Source organism: Hippoglossus stenolepis, chromosome 10 (assembly GCF_022539355.2).
Source record: "Hippoglossus stenolepis isolate QCI-W04-F060 chromosome 10, HSTE1.2, whole genome shotgun sequence".
Taxonomy (NCBI): domain Eukaryota; kingdom Metazoa; phylum Chordata; class Actinopteri; order Pleuronectiformes; family Pleuronectidae; genus Hippoglossus; species Hippoglossus stenolepis.
Window position 1 is genome coordinate 6,809,171 of NC_061492.1, and position 19,196 is coordinate 6,828,366.

General features: G+C 40.5%; 1 long non-coding RNA gene and 3 gene segments (V, D, J or C); 3 read left to right on the plus strand and 1 right to left on the minus strand.

The window, feature by feature from the left end:
- Window positions 1-399: 399 nt before the first annotated feature.
- Window positions 400-19,196, plus strand: part of LOC118116383 — a 52,659-nt gene continuing 33,862 nt past the window's right edge. Inside the window, 2 exon segments of the V gene segment in view lie at window positions 400-579; window positions 4,359-4,528. Of these exon segments, the coding sequence occupies window positions 415-579; window positions 4,359-4,528 (335 nt within the window).
- Window positions 6,787-10,096, minus strand: LOC118116400. Its single transcript, XR_007033006.1, has 4 exons — window positions 9,957-10,096; window positions 7,381-7,446; window positions 7,095-7,230; window positions 6,787-6,945 (listed from the first exon to the last, which is right to left on the minus strand). It is a non-coding gene; the product is annotated as an uncharacterized LOC118116400 (long non-coding RNA).
- LOC118116380 overlaps window positions 10,089-19,196 on the plus strand; it is a 61,970-nt gene continuing 52,862 nt past the window's right edge. Inside the window, 2 exon segments of the V gene segment in view lie at window positions 10,089-10,299; window positions 10,389-10,692. Coding sequence covers window positions 10,248-10,299; window positions 10,389-10,692 — 356 coding nt within the window.
- Window positions 18,890-19,196, plus strand: part of LOC118116393 — a 56,780-nt gene continuing 56,473 nt past the window's right edge. The window contains 1 exon segment of the C gene segment in view: window positions 18,890-19,189. Within this exon segment, the coding sequence occupies window positions 18,990-19,189 (200 nt within the window).

Below are 19,196 nucleotides of genomic sequence, written 5' to 3' on the forward strand. Positions count from 1 at the left end.
GAAATGCCTGCAGTTTATCAAGATATAATAAATAAGTGTGGGACAAGAGGGATGTAGAATTTGCAAACAACAGCGGCATGTTTCAGTTTTCTTTTGACAGATTTGAAATGGTCGAATGATCCAGAGGGAGATGAACTCTGCTTTTTCTGTTTCACATCAGCAGGTGTGTGTTTGCATGACTTTTGTGCATCGCTGCTCCTCAGAGTTTAAGTTCTCCTGCGTCACACAGAGTCCGACCAGTTTTCACACGCTCACACTGAAAAGTGCTTCAGGATCATGATGCTGACAATAACTCTGACCATCATGTTGGGATTTCTGAGTCAGGGTGAGAGATTGTGAACATGTTTGCTGCAGATGTAGTTTCTTTGTTTTATTGTTTTGTTTCCTCCACTGGCTTTCAAACCATTTCCTCTGATGCTCTTTCATTCATTTCTTATTTCAGAGTCTGCTGCCAACAGTTTTCTGACTCAGATTGACACAGTCAAGTCTGTTAGTCTTGGAGGGACTGTGAACATCGGAGCCACAGGGAGTTCAGATATTGGTGCTGACCTCAGTTGGTACCTTCAGAAACCTGGACAGGCTCCCAAGCTTCTTATATACAGAGCATCAACTCTATATTCAGGAACTCCCTCTCGATTCAGTGGCAGTAGATCTGGTTCTAGCTACACCTTAACCATCAGAGGTGTTCAGGCTGAAGATGTTGGAGATTATTACTGTCTCGTCTATCAAGGCAGTGGACAGTTCACAGAGTGATTTAGAGCCGTACAAAAACCTCCCTCAGTCTGACTGAAGTGAAACTGGTCTGCTGCAGCTGCACAGAGAATAACTGTCTTGTATTAATTAAGTCTTCAAGCAAAGGAATCGAAACACAACTGAAACAAACCCCACACACACTTCTCGTTTTGTATTCTCCTCATTCAGTTCCCGCTCTGAAGCTACTGACTGAACCTGGCACCGTACATCAGTCCAAACAAAAAGCTCCAGGTTATTGTTATAGATTTAGAAATAAATGCTTTAATGCTTCATGTGTAGTATCCTCTACTGACGTGCAGAGAAGTGACACAACTGAAACCATCTCCTGCACTGTCTGACACTGCAATGATCAAGACTGGAGGTTTTGCAAAGTGTAAAATGTTGAAAGCAAAACAAAGACGCTGATTTATTGTGACACACAGTTTTATTCAATGATGATTATGATATTTTGATGAACGAGTAGGTTTGTTCAAAATAAGAATTAAACTAATAAAAGTCAGTTTAATTAAAAAAACTCCTGAAGATAAAGCAGAATATGCAGATGATCAATACTGAAAAGCAACATGGACACTAAAACCCAGCAGAAAGCTGCAGAGAGGAGATTTGCAGCTCATCAAAGAATCAGCATCATGTCAGACAGGAAGTGCTGTCGTCTCTCTACTCCGAGCAGCGGTCAGGGTCCAGGGTTTGAGGCGACAGGGCTCTGTCCGGTCAGACTGGCCTCACAGCTCACTGAGCCCGCCTTCCTCCCCCAGTCTGCAGGGGCTCATGGTGCTTTTTGCTCAGCTGTAGTGGCCCCCCCTCCCCAGGACCCCCGGGCTGTGAGACACCCCTGAGGGCTGCTGCTGCCCCCACCTTCCGGCCCAGGCTCCAGGCTGAGGAAGCCCCATGGCCAGACACCACAGTGGCACTGCCCTGTATCTCTTCACTGGAGGGAGGAGGGCGGTCAGGGTGGGCCGCACCACACCCACTGGAGGAGAGAGAGGGGAGAAAAGACAAGGGATGAGGATGAAGAAATGACCGTACAGGTGATTTCTTGTATGTTATGAAAATAAACAGACGAACCTACTGTGAACATCATTCACTCAGTGTCAGCCATCAGCCGCAGGGTTCAAGTGTCAATGTGGCTGAGAAGGTTCACTGATAATGATTATTGATTATTGAGGACGTCTTCCGTGTTTCTCAACGTCTTGACAGTGAATACTTTCGTCCTGAGATGATTTTCTTCTGTTTAAACTCACAGAGCTGAAACACTGGTGTGAAAACAGTTCAAACCTTTGTCGTCTGTTTTCTTTCACTTCCTTTCACCACATGAAGCGTGAACACACAAAGCTGAGCTGCATCTACTGATAAAATCCTGTTTTTGTTCAACATCTGATTTTTGTGCCAAAATATGTTTGATCAATTCAAACTAAACATTTTTAAACAGTTTATGATTTAGTTTGAAGCTTGAGCAAATTCTTTTTAAAATATTTTAAACATGTGAATAACAATCTTGATATTGTGAATGAAAATAGATGAAACATTTGTTTTAGTATGTTTCTATAAATGTATTAATCTACATAAACTGATTAGGATCAATAAATATTGATCTGCATTTATTTTTCTCAGGATATGAGATTACCTCAGATTCATAAAAATTCAACAAAATTATCAGCCAGTCAATCTCTGAACTTGATCAAATTCTTGTTCATTATTTGTCCCGAAAGTTATAAATGCACAAAGTAAAATCTCCTAGTACTTACAGTTACTGTGAGTTTGGTTCCTCCACAGAAAGTGTACCACAGTGATACAGACTCATTAGGTGCTCGTACAAAAACCTCCCACCGTGAACAACAGTCTGTCCACTGAAGAAATTCACTTTGTTCACAAGTTCTAAACTACACAGTTTACACTTAATATTTATATTAAGCTAATGTGAAATTTCGTCAAGATTTAATAATAAATAAATATATATTTCTTAACATTTTATTTACTTCTGAACATTGAGAGACAAGTTGATTTAACTTTGTCATGAATTAATATTTCGAAAAATAGTTTGACATCATTTGAAAGATGTAAAACAAACAGGATGCTTCAAAAAGAATTAAAACAAAATGTTTTCGTTTCTATTGTCGTCTACTCACTCTGTAATTCAAGGGGAATGAAATACACATATTTGCATCCAATGAAAGTGACACAATTTGAATCCAGATGCTGACGACCCTCCAATTGTGCTTCTTCATATTTAGTGTAATCAAACAGCAACGCTCCTGATTTGTGTCCGTCACCTTCAGTCGCTCAGAGCAGAGGAATCATTTCCATAGAGGAGGCTTTTGCATCGTCAGCTGATCCTCCACTGAACTGAGAAGCTTTATGTCCTGTGACTCCAACTCTGCAGGACTCAGACCGTCAGTCGACCACAACCACCATGACTCTCTGTCACCTCCTCATCTGGACTGGCCTGCTGCAGCTTCACAGGTTCAGTCACTCAGCAACATTTCAGACGTGATGCGCTGCCTGTTCTCTCTCTTCACCTCCGCTGATTAATGTATGATTTGTGTTTGTGTGCAGGATGCAGCGGCCAGGTGACAGTGACTCAGCCTCCAGTCGTGACATTTACTCCAGGATCCACTGTCACGATGACCTGTAAAACCAACCCCAGAGTTTATAGGAGTAGTTCTGGTGATTGGTTGTCCTGGTACCAGCAGAAACCTGGACAGGCTCCCAAGCTTCTGATATACTTAGCATCAACTCTATATTCAGGAACTCCCTCTCGATTCAGTGGCAGTGGCTCTGGTTCTAGCTTCACCTTAACCATCAGAGGTGTTCAGGCTGAAGATGTTGGAGATTATTACTGTTTCAGTGCTCTTGGCGGTAATGTGTTCACACAGTGATTTAGAGCCGTACAAAAACCTCCCTCAGTCTGACTGAAGTGAAACTGGTCTGCTGCAGCTGCACAGAGAATAACTGGTCCAGTGAACACAACACAAGTCTTCAAGCAGAGCGACAATGAAGCTAAACACAACTGAAACATTAAGAAATCTCCAAGCAAGCCCCATACAGCAACGCTGTCATTTTAGATTTTTAGTTGAAGACTAGAACGTCTAAATGTGTGTAGATGATTGGTGGTGGAGAGAAACAAGCCTTATTTATCCTATCATTTACAGTGGATGCACAGGTCTGCACTTTTTAATTTGATTTCATAATATTTGTTTGAAGATTGTATTGATGTAGTTCTGTGTGTTTCTTTGTAGGGGGTGTTTGGGTCAATGTAGGTTCCCCAGGTCCCTTTTGCCTGGGGCCCCTAAAGTCACTTGAAGCGCCCCTAGAGTCCACAAATGAGACATGAGTGATTTTCTGGCGGGCAGTGAGCTGCGTTGACCCGGCCGGAAGTTGCACGTGTTGTAAGCGGAGCTGTATCATAAAAAACCTGCCTCAACTAGTTGCTCTACAGAATGAGTTCTAACAGAAAACTACAATAAACACAGAGAATATATACGATGTATTATAAAACACATTGAGCTCATACTCCAGGATCCACTGTCACGCTGACTTGTAAATCCAACCCCAGTGTTTATAGGAATAGTAATTATATGTCCTGGTACCAGCAGAAACCTGGACAGGCTCCCAAGCTTCTTATATACTATGCATCAACTCTATATTCAGGAACACCAGCTCGGTTTAGTGGCAGTGGAAGCAGCTCTGACTTCTCTTTGACCATCAGTGGAGTTCAGAGTGAAGATGCAGCAGTTTACTACTGTCAGAGCTACCATGTAGTAAGCAGAGCAGATGTGTTGACACAGTGATTTAGAGTCGTACAAAAACCTCCCTCAGTCAGACGCAGAGACATGAGCTGTTACAGCAGGAAGAGAGTGGGACACAGACCAGTGAACACAGAGACTGACAGTAACACTCACCAAGCTGTATACACAATCACACCTTTCAGACCTAGGTGAGAGGATCTGAAAGTTGTTTTTACTCACTACATCACTTTATTACTACAAATCAATGTGGTTTGTAATATTTTAAAAATCATTTTCACCTCTAAGCTTTGCTTATACTCTTATTTTCCACAGGAGTCTCAGTAGAATATTTCTAGTTGTACAAAATAGATTTTCTCAAGTGCAGTATTTGCAGTAAAGTAAATTCATGATGTATTTGTAGTATACTCAAGAATCCTACATAGAGCAAGGTGCATTCCATAGGCTGTATACATCTTTATATATATTGTTTGTGGACTCTATCTTTGTATTAACGCTTTTTAAAGACATATAGACTGCACATATATTTGTATTGATTGTCTATAGATTCTACATATTTTATATAGACTGTCATCCCGTTTATATAGAGTGTTTATAAATATATTAATAATATATTATTATATTATATATAGATATTATATGATAAATATATTATTTAGATAATCAATAGTCTGTATTTATATCTATATTGACCTTATATATCATTATATAGTAATCAGACTGTCTATACCTTCATATAGACAGTCTATCTAACTTAAGATATACTTTAGGCCTCATGATGCATTTTGCAGCTCTTTTTATTCACATGGTTTTTCTCTTTATTAGCAGATGCAGTTGCTCAGTTTCAATGGAATTGATATGTTAAACTTTATTTTTTTCTAGTATTCGAATGAGCCTGATACTCGTAAACTTCACTGTCACATTTAATCTGATTGATATTCAGTATTCTCAGAGGTGAGGAAATACTTAAATAAAAAACAGAGGCCTGCACTGTAAACAATTGTCATGTAAATTAACAGTAAACTGCTGGCAGCAGGGTTGCCTGCAGTTTACTGTTATTTTACAGTACTCATACTGTAATCAACTTTACAGTGTGTTACCGTAAAACTAAATCAACTGAATTACAGGGCATTGCTGTATTTTCTTATTTTCACAGTAAACTGCTGGCAGCAGGGTTGCCAGGGATTTACTGTTTTCTTACTGTAACCTTAATTTACAGTTTAGTGCTGTCCACATACTAAAACACACTATAGTGCTTTATTTTCTTATATTTACAGTATACGATTAGCATCAGTCTGTACATTATTGTTTTAAATGAAATTCAACATAATCTCAAATACCGTACAATGTAATTGAATGTAATAGCAGCATGGATGACAGTCAATTCCTATAAATTAAACTCCTCTTTACCAAAACCTTGGTTCGCTATTTTGATGTGATATTCTGAACAACGTATACTGAATGATTAAGGTAAATAAAATGCAGCAACCAAAACATTCTATAGAAAAGAGGAGACTTAGAAAAAACAAGATCAATTGATTAACCCAACATTTATTTATAAAAGGCAACACCAATTGAAATACTTGCTGTTTTTTGTTGATAGAAACAAAGTTGTCCATTACAGTTGGAGATTTCAGCTATGCACAACAGAACATGACAGTTATCAGTATGTTCATTAAATGTGATAAAACCCATAAACTTTGTAAAACACTTGGAGAAATGATGCATCTTGACACTGCAAGTATTAGGACAAAAACATTAATCCCACAAACATAATCTATAACAAGTGATAATGAAATATATGAAAGATTACTTTTTAAAATTTTAAATGGTAAACTCCTGGTAAAACAAGAGTGCCTTTATTAGACAAATCTCTTTAAAACTATCAATTTAACAACACAATGGCAGGATACATTGTCCTCTAAACACTGTCATTAGAACATGGTTTCTGAGGAATTGTGTGTGAAGCACAGACGGTGGGAGCTCTGCAATTTGATTGCACGGAAGATCAAGAAGTGACATTCATGAAGTAAATACATCCAATAACTGACCCGAATTTCTAACAGAGTGAAATAAAGCGGAGGATATAGGGTCTGCTCAGATACTGATAACATACACAGTAACCTTTAAAAGCTTAAGTGATCAAATCCTACAATGGTATACCATTGTATGGTATGGTACCAAGTGAGTATGTTCACTTTTGTGCACATAAAAAGTAAGCATACCCACATTTTTGAAGTAAAATAATGCATATTTATATGTGGACTGGACGAACAAGAATATGATTACATGTACAAAATTAAAGAGAAAAAATTCCAAATAACCTGGGGAGAGACCTCTCCCTCGTTGATTGTGACAGATTTCTTCTGAATGACTCTCCCTGTCCTCTTGGAGACGAGTCCCCCACACGGCTCTTGTTCCTCTTTCTGGGTTGATTCAAAAGAAGCATCTACAAAACACATGAATCTGAGATTAGAGGTTGGATAGATGTAAAGTCTTTTATATATGATGTCTATACAAGTGTTTATGAAGTTAGGGTTGAAAATAAATGTGCAAAATAAAAGAAAGAAAATGTCAGATAGGCAGCACAATTCTGACCTTGTACAGGCAGCTCCCCAGTTAAAGATGTGAACACTGTAAACAGCAAGCCCTGTCACAAAGGTTGGGTGGATGCCCCCACATGTGATCCTCAAGGCTGATCATCAGTATCCAACTGTCACAGGCTCTTTTTCACCTGAAACATGAATCAAGAGTCATCTCAAAAGCATCTTGACTTTTGCAAACATCTCTAATGGGAAGAAAAGTCATGCTTTATTTATGATTAATACAGATAACTTAAAAAAACAATCTGATATGCAATATAAGTTATGTTCTGAATACATACCAAGCATTACTAGAGGAGGAGTCAAAAGTAGGTTGAGTGTCCTTTCGCCACCACTGTGGGAGATTGCTGCAGAGCACGGACAAAACAAATGTGGTGAGAATATTAGAAACGAGTCCATCTGAAGTCTTTGTAAAGTGGTTCCTTCAGCAGCTGGACAACATACTAATATGACACACTATTAGTTCAACTTTAATACCCAATGAGATGTAACATTATCAAAGCTGTAGTGGAGTTGAAAATGTACAAAAGAGGACAAACTCACAATAATGCTCTAGCTGCAAACCAACTGACCATACAAAAAGACAATAAGATGAACTTTTAAGTACTATTTAGTATTGGCCGAACCCACAAAGTAATAATTTAAAAAGTAGCTTTACTGCTGTACTCACAAGTCACTGCATGGCTGATTGAGAGGACCACATGCGAGTGCTGCAAGCTAGCTAAGTTACAGTTCTAATCAGTCTGAGTTTGTATAAAAGACAGCAAAAGTAAGCAAAAAATGCAAGGCAGACAAAGTTTATTTCAACTCACCGAAGACTTGCTGATAAAATGAAGGATTCAGATCGATAATCCTCTAAAAAAGGTCCAGAGTTGGCTTCACGACTTTGTGTTCAACATGCGTCTTCTACAAATATAGTAGCATTCCGCTTTTGCAGGACCTCTCTGCCGTTGATTCTGACATCACCCCCAGAATGCAATGCTGATTACAGTATATTGCAATGTTTTATGGAAAACAGCAAGCTGCTCATAAATATTTCCCAGAATGCATTGTTTTCTACAGCACAGTGCCGTTTTAATGGAAAACAGAATGTTACTGTCAGAATTTGGCTGTTTTCTTACAGCAATTCGTTACAGTGTGGGGTCACTGAGGTCAGATGACGCGTACTTACTTACTTCTTTCCCTGATATCAGAGCTGCATGAAATGACTGATGTACATGGTGATGAAAAGGTTGAACAAGGACAGAAAACAAAATCAGCCTCACACCATGATGGAGTTATTGATGATGGTGAACTGCCAGCAGAGGGCAGTGTGCATCTACTTATAGACATGAAGGGATATTCCTGAGGGAGAGAGTTACTCCCAGAGCAGCTTCCTGGCTTCAGTGTTCAGTCACAGTTGGATTTAGTTGAGGAAACAAAATCACGTGGTTAGATTTTGATACATTTCTTGGTTTGGGATGAAATAGTCCATTAACAACAATCACATTCAAAGGTTTTCTGGTAAAAAGTCTTGAAGACAAACTTCTCCCATGTGTGCAGACCAGAACTTTTCAAAGTCAGACACAGAAGTGAAAGTTCCTTCATGTGATGTCCACATGTTCTCACTCAGCGTCACCTCTTCCTCTCAGTTTCATAAAGACAGGTGCACTCAAAAGTCCACCACAGTGATACAGACTCATTAGGTGCTCGTACAAAAACCTCCTGCACCGTGAACAACAGTCTGTCCACTGAAGAGTCACTTTGTTCTGGAGCAGAGGTCAGGGTCCAGGGTTTGAGCGACAGGGCTCTGTCCGGTCAGACTGGCCTCACAGCTCACTGAGCCCGCCTTCCTCCACTGATCTGCAAGGAGGCTCATGGTGCTGCTCCAGCTGTAGTGGCCGCCCCTCCCCAGGACCCCCGGGCTGTGAGACACCCCTGAGGAGCTGCTGCTGCCCCCCACCTTCCAGCCCAGGCTCCAGGCTGAGGGGAAGCCCCCGCTGGCCAGACACACCACAGTGGCACTGCCCTGCTGCAGCTCTTCACTGGAGGAGGACGGTCAGGGTGGGCCGCACCACACCCACTGGAGGAGAGAGAGGGGAGAAAAGACAAAGGGATGAGGATGAAGGAAAATGACGTACAGGTGATTTCTTGTATGTTATAAAATGAAACAGAAGAACTTCTACTGTTGAACATCATTCACTCAGTGTCAGACCATCAGCCGCAGGGTTCAAGTGTCAATGTGGCTGAGAAGGTTCACTGATAATGATTATTGATGATTATTGAGGACGTCTTCACGTCTGTTTCTCAACGTGTGACAGTGAATAACTCGTCCCTGAGATGATTTTCTTCTGTTTAAACTCACAGAGCTGAAACACTGGTGTGAAAACAGTTCAAACCTTTGTCGTCTGTTTCTTTCACTTCCTTTTCACCACATGAAGCGTGAACACAAAGCTGAGCTGCATCTACTGATAAAATCCTGTTTGTGTTCAACATCTGACTTTTGTGCCAAAATATGTTTGATCAATTCAAACTTAACATTTTTAAACAGTTTATGATTTAGTTTGAAGCTTGAGCAAATTCTATTTTAAAATGTTCTAAACATGTGAATAAAAATCATAATTGTAAAGGAAAATAGATGAAACATTTGTTTTAGTATGTTTCTATCAATGTATTAATCTACAAAAACTCATTACAATCAATAAATATTATTATTATTACTTCTGAACATTGAGAGACAAAAAGTTCATTTAACTTTGTCATGAATTAATATTTCGAAAAAAATACTTTGACATCATTTGAAAGCTGTAAAACAAACAGGATGCTTCAAAAGAATTAAAACAATATGTTTTGAAACTTCTATTGTACGTCTACTCACTCTGTAATTCAAGGGAATGAAATACACATATTTGCATCAATGAAAGTGACACAATTTTAATCCAGATGCTGACGACCCTCAATTCTGCTTCTTCATATTTAGTGTAAATCCAAACAGCAACGCTCCTGAGTTTGTGTCCCACGTCACCTTCAGTCCGCTCAGAGCAGAGGAATCATTTCCATAGAGAGGAGGCTTTGCATCGTCAGCTGATCCTCCACTGAACTGAGAAGCTTTATAGTCCTGTGACTCCAACTCTGCAGGACTCAGACCCGTCAGTCGACCACAACCACCATGACTCTCATCACCCTCCTCATCTGGACGCTGGCCTGCTGCAGCTTCACAGGTTCAGTCACTCAGCAACATTTCAGGCGTGATGCGCTTTTCTTTCTCTTCCACCTCGCTGATTAATGTATGATTTGTGTTTGTGTGCAGGATGCAGCGGCCAGGTGACTGTGACTCAGCCTCCAGTCGTGACATTTACTCCAGGATCCACTGTCACGCTGACCTGTAAATCCAACCCCAGTGTTTATGGGAATAATTATTTGTCCTGGTACCAGCAGAAACCTGGACAGGCTCCCAAGCTTCTTATACACAGAGCATCAACTCTATATTCAGGAACACCAGCTCGGTTTAGTGGCAGTGGAAGCAGCTCTGACTTCTCTTTGACCATCAGTGGAGTTCAGAGTGAAGATGCAGCAGTTTACTACTGTCAGAGCTACCATGAAGTAAGAGGAGCAGCTGTGTTGACACAGTGATTTACAGTCGTACAAAAACCTCCCTCAGTCAGACGCAGAGACATGAGCTGTTACAGCAGGAAGAGAGTGGGACACAGACCAGTGAACACAGAGACTGACAGTAACCTCACCAAGCACAACATACACAATCACACACTTTCAGACCTAAGATGAAGCTCTTCAAAAGTTTGTTTTACTCACTACATCACTTTATTACTACAAATCAATGACCAGTTTGTAATATTTAAATATCATTTCACCTCAGGCTTTGCTTATTCTCTTATTTTCCACAGGAGTCTCAGTAGAATATTTCTAAGTATGTACACAATAGATTTTCTCAAGTGCAGTATTTGCAGTAAGTAAATTCATGATGTATTTGTCGTATACTCAAGAATCCTACATAGAGCAAGGTGCATTCCATAGGCTGTATACATCTTTATATATATTGTTTGTGGACTATATCTTTGTATTAACAGTTTTTTAAAGACATATAGACTGCATATACAGTGCATCCGGAAAGTATTCACACCGCTTCACTTTTTCCACATTGTGTTATGTTACAGCCTTTTTCCAAAATGGATTAAATTCATTTTTTCCCTCAAAGTTCTACACACAATACCCCATAATGATAATGTGAAAAAAGTTTCTTTGAAATTTTTGCAAATTTATTAAAAATAAAAAACTAAACAAATCACATGTACATAAGTATTCACAGCCTTTGCCATGACACTCAAAATTGAGCTCAGGCACATCCTGTATCCACTGATCATCGTTGAGCTGTTTCTACAACCGGATCAGACTCCACCTGTGGTAAATTCAGTCAAATGGACATGATTTGGAAAGGCACACACCTTTCTATATGAGGTGCCACAGTTGACAGTGCATGTCAGAGCACAAACCAAGCCATGAAGTCCAAGGGATTGTCTGTAGACCTCCGAGACAGGATCGTATCGAGGCACAGATCTGGGGAAGGGTACAGAAAAATGTCTGCAGCATTGAAGGTCCCAATGAGCATAGTGGCCTCCATCATCTGTAAATGGAAGAAGTTTGGAACCACCAGGACTCTTCCTAGAGCTGGCCGCCCGGCCAAACTGAGCGATCAGGGGAGAAGGGCCCGAGTCAGGGAGGTGACCAAGAACCCGATGGTCACTCTGACAGAGCTCCAGCGTTGCACTGTGAAGAGAGGAGAACCTTTCAGAAGGACAACCATCTCTGCAGCACTGAACGGGAGCCACTCCTCAGTAAAAGGCACATGACAGCCCGCCTGAAGTTTGCCAAAAGGCACCTGAGGGACTCTCAGACCATGAGAAACTAAATTCTCTGGTCTGATGAAACAAACTTGAACTCTTTGGCCTGAATGCCAGCGTCATGTCTGGAGGAAACCAGGCACCGCTCATCACCTGCCAATACCATCCCTACAGTGAAGCATGGTGGTGGCAGCATCATGCTGTGGGGATGTTTTTCAGCGGCAGGAAGTGGGAGACTAGTCAGGATCGAGGGAAAGATGAATGCAGCAATGTACAGAGACATCCTTGATGAAAACCTGCTCCAGAGGGCTCTGGACCTCAGACTGGGGCGAAGGTTCATCTTCCAACAGGACAATGACCCTAAGCTCACAGCCAAGATAACAAAGGAGTGTCTTCGGGACAACTCTGTGAATGTCCTTGAGTTGCCCAGCCAGAGCCCAGACTTGAACCCGATTGAACATCTCTGGCGAGATCTGAAAATGGCTGTGAACCGACGCTCCCCATCCAACCTGATGGAACTTGAGAGGTCCTGCAAAGAAGAATGGGAGAAACTGCCCAAAAATAGGTGTGCCAAGCTTGTAGCATCATACTCAAAAAGACTTGAGGCTGTAATTGCTGCCAAGGTGCTTCAACAAAGTATTGAGCAAAGGCTGTGAATACTTATGTACTTGTTATATTTCCGTTCTTTATTTTTATTAATTTGCAAACATTTTAAACAAACTTTTCACTTTATCATTATGGGGTATTGTGTGTAGAATTTTGAGAAAAAATAAATTTAATCCATTTGGAATAAGGCTGTAACATAACAAAATGTGGAAAAAGTGAAGCGCTGTGAATACTTTCGGATGCACTGTATATTTGTATTGATTGTCTATAGAGTCTACATATTTTATATAGACTGTCATCCTCTTTAAAAATAGACTGTTTATAAATATATTAATAATATATTATTTATATAATATATTTAGTAGAGAGTCAATATTATGTATTTAAATCTATATAGACCTTATATATCATCAGATAGCAATCTGACTATATTTCTTTATATAAACTGCATATATCTATATAGATACTCAATAGACTGTATATCAATCTATATAGACCTTATATATCATTATATAGTAATCAGACAGTCTATACCTTCATATAGACAGTCTATCTAACTAAGGTCTCTTTAGGCCTCATGATGCATTTTGCAGCTCTTTTTATTCACATGTTTTTATCTTTATTAGCAGATGCAGTTTGCTCAGTTTTAATGGAATTGACATGTTAAACTTTATCTTTTTCACAAAGTATTCGAATGAGCCTGATACTCGTAAACTTCACTGTCACATTTAGTCTGATTGATACTCAGAGTATTCTCAGAGGGTGAGAATACTTAAATAAAACAGAGGCCTGGGGTCACTGAGGTCAGATGACGCGTACTTACTTACTTCTTTCCCTAATATCAGAGCTGCATGGAATGGACGATGTACATGGTGATGAAAAGGTTGAACAAGGACAGAAACTTGACAGACAACTCCGTGTTAGCCCCACTCAGACTGCTATGAACCTGGGTGTGACACTCGACAGTCAACTCTCCCCCAACATTACTGCAACAACACGTTCCTGTAGATACATGCTGCACAACATCAGGAGAACAGTCCCCTTCTCACTCAGAAGGCGCGCAGCTTCTGGTCAGGCTCTGGTCATCTCACCCCTAGACTATAGCAACTCCTCCTGGCAGGTCTACCTGCTAGTGCCATCCGACCTCTGCAGCTCATCCAGAATGCAGCAGCTGACTGGTCTTTAACATAAATTCACTCACACTACTCCCCTCCTCCGCTCCTTCACTGGTTACCAGTGCCCGCATCCGTTTCAAAACATTAGTGAAGTGGCGTTACCCGTGCTGCAACGGATCGGGTCAATCTACATCAGGACATGGTCAAACGTTACACCCCAGCCCGTTCGCTCGCTCCCGCATCCTGCTCAACATGCTCCCTCACTGCTAAGCTAAACACTCCAAAATCACGACTGTTTGCTGTCCTGGCTCCTAAATGGTGGAATGAGCTCCCCATTGACATCAGGACAGAAAGTCTACACATCTTCCACCACCTGAAACTAAAAACACACCTCTTCCGACTATACCTTGAATAAAAGTTTAAACTAACACATTAGCAGCACTTAAATGGCACTTAATTATAGCACTTTGTAGTTTGGCTTTCTTGAAGAAATTCTACTTTCTTTATTCTTGTTGTTCTGGGTTTGTACCCTCATGGTTGAATGCACTTATTGTAAGTCGCTTTGGATAAAAGCGTCAGCTAAATGAAATGTAATGTAAAACAAAATCAGCCTCACACCATGATGGAGTTACTGATGATGGTGAACTGCCAGCAGAGGGCAGTGTGCATCTACTTATAGACATGAAGGATATTTCTGAGGGAGTTACTCCCAGAGCAGCTTCCTGGCTTCAGTGTTCAGTCGCAGTTGGATTTAGTTGAGGAAACAAAATCACGTGGTTAGATTTTGATACATTTCTTGGTTTGGGATGAAATAGTCCATTAACAACAATCACATTCAAAGGTTTTCTGGTAAAAAGCCTTGAAGACAAACTTCTCCCATGTGTGCAGACCAGAACTTTTCAAAGTCAGACACAGAAGTGTCCACTGAAGAGTCACTTTCTTCTGGTTAAACTACACAATTTACATAATATTTATATTGAGCTACTGTGCCTGAAATTTCAACAAGAATGAAATTAAATTAAAAAAGAATTGTCACATTTTTGTTACATCTAAACATTGAGAGACAAAAAGTTGATTTAACTTTGTCATGAATTAATAATTTGAAAAATAGTTTGACATAATTTGAAAGCTGTAAAATAAACAGGATGCTTCAAAATAATTAAAACAAAATGTTTAGAAACTTCTATTGTACGTCTACTCACTCTGTAATTCAAGGGGAATGAAATACACATATTTGCATCAATGAAAGCGACACAATTTGAATCCAGATGCTGACGACCCTCAGGTGTCTTCTTCATATTTAGTGTAAATCCAAACAGCAACGCTCCTGAGTTTGTGTCCCACGTCACCTTCAGTCCGCTCAGAGCAGAGGAATCATTTCCATAGAGAGGAGGCTTTGCATCGTCAGCTGATCCTCCACTGAACTGAGAAGCTTTATAGTCCTGTGACTCCAACTCTGCAGGACTCAGACCCGTCAGTCGACCACAACCACCATGACTCTCTACCCTCCTCATCTGGACGGCTGGCCTGCTGCAGCTTCACAGGTTCAGTCACTCAGCAACATTTCAGACGTGATGCGCTGCCTGTTCTCTCTTTCACCTCCGCTGATTAATGTATGATTTGTGTTTGTGTGCAGGATGCAGCGGCCAGGTGACTGTGACTCAGCCTCCAGTCGTGACATTTACTCCAGGATCCACTGTCACACTGACCTGTAACACCAACCCCAGTCTTGCTAGCAATAGTTACATGTCCTGGTACCAGCAGAAAGACAGGCTCCCAAGCCTATATACCATGCATCAACTCTTAATTCAGGAACACCAGCTCGATTCAGTGGCAGTGGAAGCAGCTCTGACTTCTCTTTGACCATCAGTGGAGTTCAGAGTGAGATGCAGTGCAGTTTACCACTTCTGTCAGAGCTCATGCAAGGAGCATATGTTCACACAGGATTTAGAGTCAGATAAAAACTCTCAGTCAGTCTGACTGAAGTGAAACTGGTCTGCTGCAGCTGTAATACAGAGTAATAACTGGTCCAGTGAACACAACACAAGTGTTCAAGCAGAGCGGCAATGAAGCTAAACACAACTGAAACAAACCACAGTTTTAAATGTACCCCAAACAAAGCCCCATGCAACCAGCTTTTGTCATTTTAGATTTTTAGTTGATGACTAGAACGCCTAAATGTGTAAGATGAGCCTGAGGTTATTACTTCACTATCATTTACGTGATGCACAGGTCTGCAATTTTTTAAATTTTGACTGTATAATATTTATTTGAAGATTGTAATGATGTGGTTCATGTGTTTCTTGTAGGGTGTTTGGGTCAACAATGTAGGCTCCCCAGGTCTCTTTTGCCTGAGGCCCCTAAAGTTCTCGAAACGCCCCTGGAGTCCCACAAATGAAGCCATGGTGATTCTCTGGCGGAGCAGTGAACGCCATGCTGACCGGCCGAGTTGCACGTAAGGTAAACGGAGCTGTATCAGAAAACCTGCCTCAACTAGTTGCTCGACAGAATGAGTTCTAACAGAAAACTACAATAAACACAGAGAATATATACGATGTATTATAGTAAACACATTGAGCTCATACAACCAGCACATCCTGCAAGTTTAAAAACCAGAATATTCTGACAATTGTATATTTATCAATTTCATTTTGATGACTAAATGTTGCCAGATATTTATTATTGGATCAAAATGTCATTTAGATTCTGGTTATACTTTCATCAAATAGTGATATGATGATTATTATAATCACACATTCAAAAGTGTATTACCATTAAGAACTCACACATCAGAACATGGATGGAACAGAATATCTAATTAACTTCAGGCAACGGTAATTTCCTTTAATTTCCTCAGGTTTCATTATAAACTTTTACTTCTGTCACTTATTGACAATAATATGAATTATGAGGAAAGTCCTACAAACTACTAATGTGGATACTTTTGTGATTTCTACTCATTTTGTTCAATGATCAACCTAAAGTCAGAAACATGGTTTTATGCAGATCCACACGAGAAATTACTTGCCTAAGTAGAAGTAAAACACATATCACATTAATATCTTGGCCGCAGAAAATAAAACGGAAGCAGATGTTGGGTGATGATACATTTATTTTAGTAAAGTAAAAAATAGAAATGAAAAAGAAATGACATGAGAACATGAAATATTTATTCTTGTTTCAAAAGTAGCAATACATATAGCATTGACTGTCATAATGAGTTGAAGAAAAGACATGAAGACATGCAGAGCTGCAGTAGAACATGTTGTAAATCAGTTACACGACCCACAGTAGAGCACACTGTCCATCGCTTCTCTACTCTGGAGTAAAGGTCAGGTCCAGGTTTGGAGCGACAGGGCTCTGTCCGGTCAGACTGGCCTCACGCTCACGAGCTCGCCTTCCTCCACTGCTCTGCAAGGAGGCTCATGGTGCTGCTCCAGCTGTAGTGGCCGCCCTCCCAGGACCCTGGGCTGTGAGACACCCTGAGAGTTGCTGCTTTTCCCCACCTTTCCCAGCCCAGGCTCCAGGCTGAGGGAAGCCCCGCTATTGTAGACACACCAGAGGAATCGCCCTGCTGCAGCTCTTCACTGAGGGGGAGGACTGGTCAGGTGGGCCGCACCACACCCACTGGAGGAGAGAGAGGGGAGAAAAGTATGTATGATGAGATGAAGGAAAATGACGTACAGGTGATTTCTTGTTTGTTATAAAATGAAACAGAAGAACTTTACTGTTGAACATCATTCACCAGTGGTCAGACCATCAGCCGCAGGGTTCAAGTGTCAGTCGCGGCTGGAGAAGGTTCACTGATACGATTATTGATGATTATTGAGGACGCTCTTCACGCTCGTTTCTCAACGCAGACAGAATAACTCCGCCCCAGAGATGATTTTCTTTCTGTTTAAACTCATACAGAGCTGAAATACTGGTGTGAAAACAGTTCAACCCTCTTGTTTACTAGTTTCACTTCCTTTTCACCATGAAGCTGGAACACAAAGCTGAGCTGCATCTACTGATAAAATCCTGTCTGTGTTCAACATCAGATTTTGTGCAAAATATAAGTTAATTGGATCTAAACTAAACATTTTAAACAGTTTATGATTTAGCTGGTTGAGCAAATTCTATTTAAAAATGTTCAAACATGTGAATAAAATCATCATTAGCATAGAAATAGATGAAACATTTGTTTTTAGTATGTTTCTATCATTGTATTAATCTACAAAACTCATTGGCACCAATAAATATTGATCTGCATTTCTTTCTCTCAGGATATTATGAGATTTACTCCCCAGATTGATACAAATTCAACAATATTATCAGCCAGTCAATCTCTGAACTTTATCTAAATACTTGTTCTTTTGACATGCTATAAAGCACAAAGCAAAATCTCTGTACTTACAGTCACTATTTAGTTTGGTTCCTCCACCAAAGTCCACCACAGTGATACAGACTCATTAGGTGCTCGTACAAAACCTCCTGCACCGTGAACAACAGTCTGTCCAGTGAAGAGTCACTTGCTCTGGTTAAATCCACACAATTTACACTTAATGTTTATTGAGCTAATGTGGCTTGGAAATTTCATCAAGATTTAATAAAAATATGTATTTGTTGACATTTTTGTTAATACTTCTGAACATTGAGAGACAAAAAGTTGATTTAACTTTGTCATGAATTAATATTTTTAGTATTAGTTTGACATCATTTGAAAGCTGTAAAACAAACAGGATGTTTCAAAAGAATTAAACAAAATGTTTTAAAAATTCTATTGCACGTCATTCACTCTGTAATTCAAGGGGAACGAAATAATACATACTTGCATCAATGAAAGTGACAATTTGAATCCAGATGCTGATCAGCCCAATTCTGCTTCTTCATATTTTGTAAATTCAACAGCAATTGCTCCTGAGCTGTACGTCCACGTCACCTTCAGTCCGCTCAGAGCAGAGTGAATCATTTCCATAGAGATAGGCTTTCGCATCGTCAGTTGATCCTCCACTGAATCAGGCTTATAGTCCTGTGACTCCAATCCTCTGCAGGACTCCAGAATCCACGGCCCACTCCACAACCACCATGACTCTCATCACCCTCCTCATCTGGACGCTTGGCCTGCTGCAGCTTCACAGGTTCAGTCACTCAGCAACATTTCAGACGTGATGCGCCTGCCTGTTCTCTCTTCACCCCGCTGATTAATGTATGATTTGTGTTTGTGTGCAGATGCAAAGTGCTGTGTGACTGCAGACTAGCCTCCAGTCGTGACATTTACCCAGGATCCACTGTCACGCTGACCTGTAACACCAACCCCGTTTTGTTGGAAAATGTAGTTCTGTTGATTGTATGTCCTGGTACCAGCAGAAACCTGGACAGGCTCCAGAGCTCCTAATATACAGGGTGAGCACTAGACATTCAGGAACACCAGCTCGGTTTAGTGGCAGTGGAAGCAGCTCTGACTTCTCTTTGACCATCAGTGGAGTTCAGAGTGAAGATGCAGCAGTTTACTACTGTTATAGCGGACATGTAGTAAACGGAGCGAGTGTGTTCACA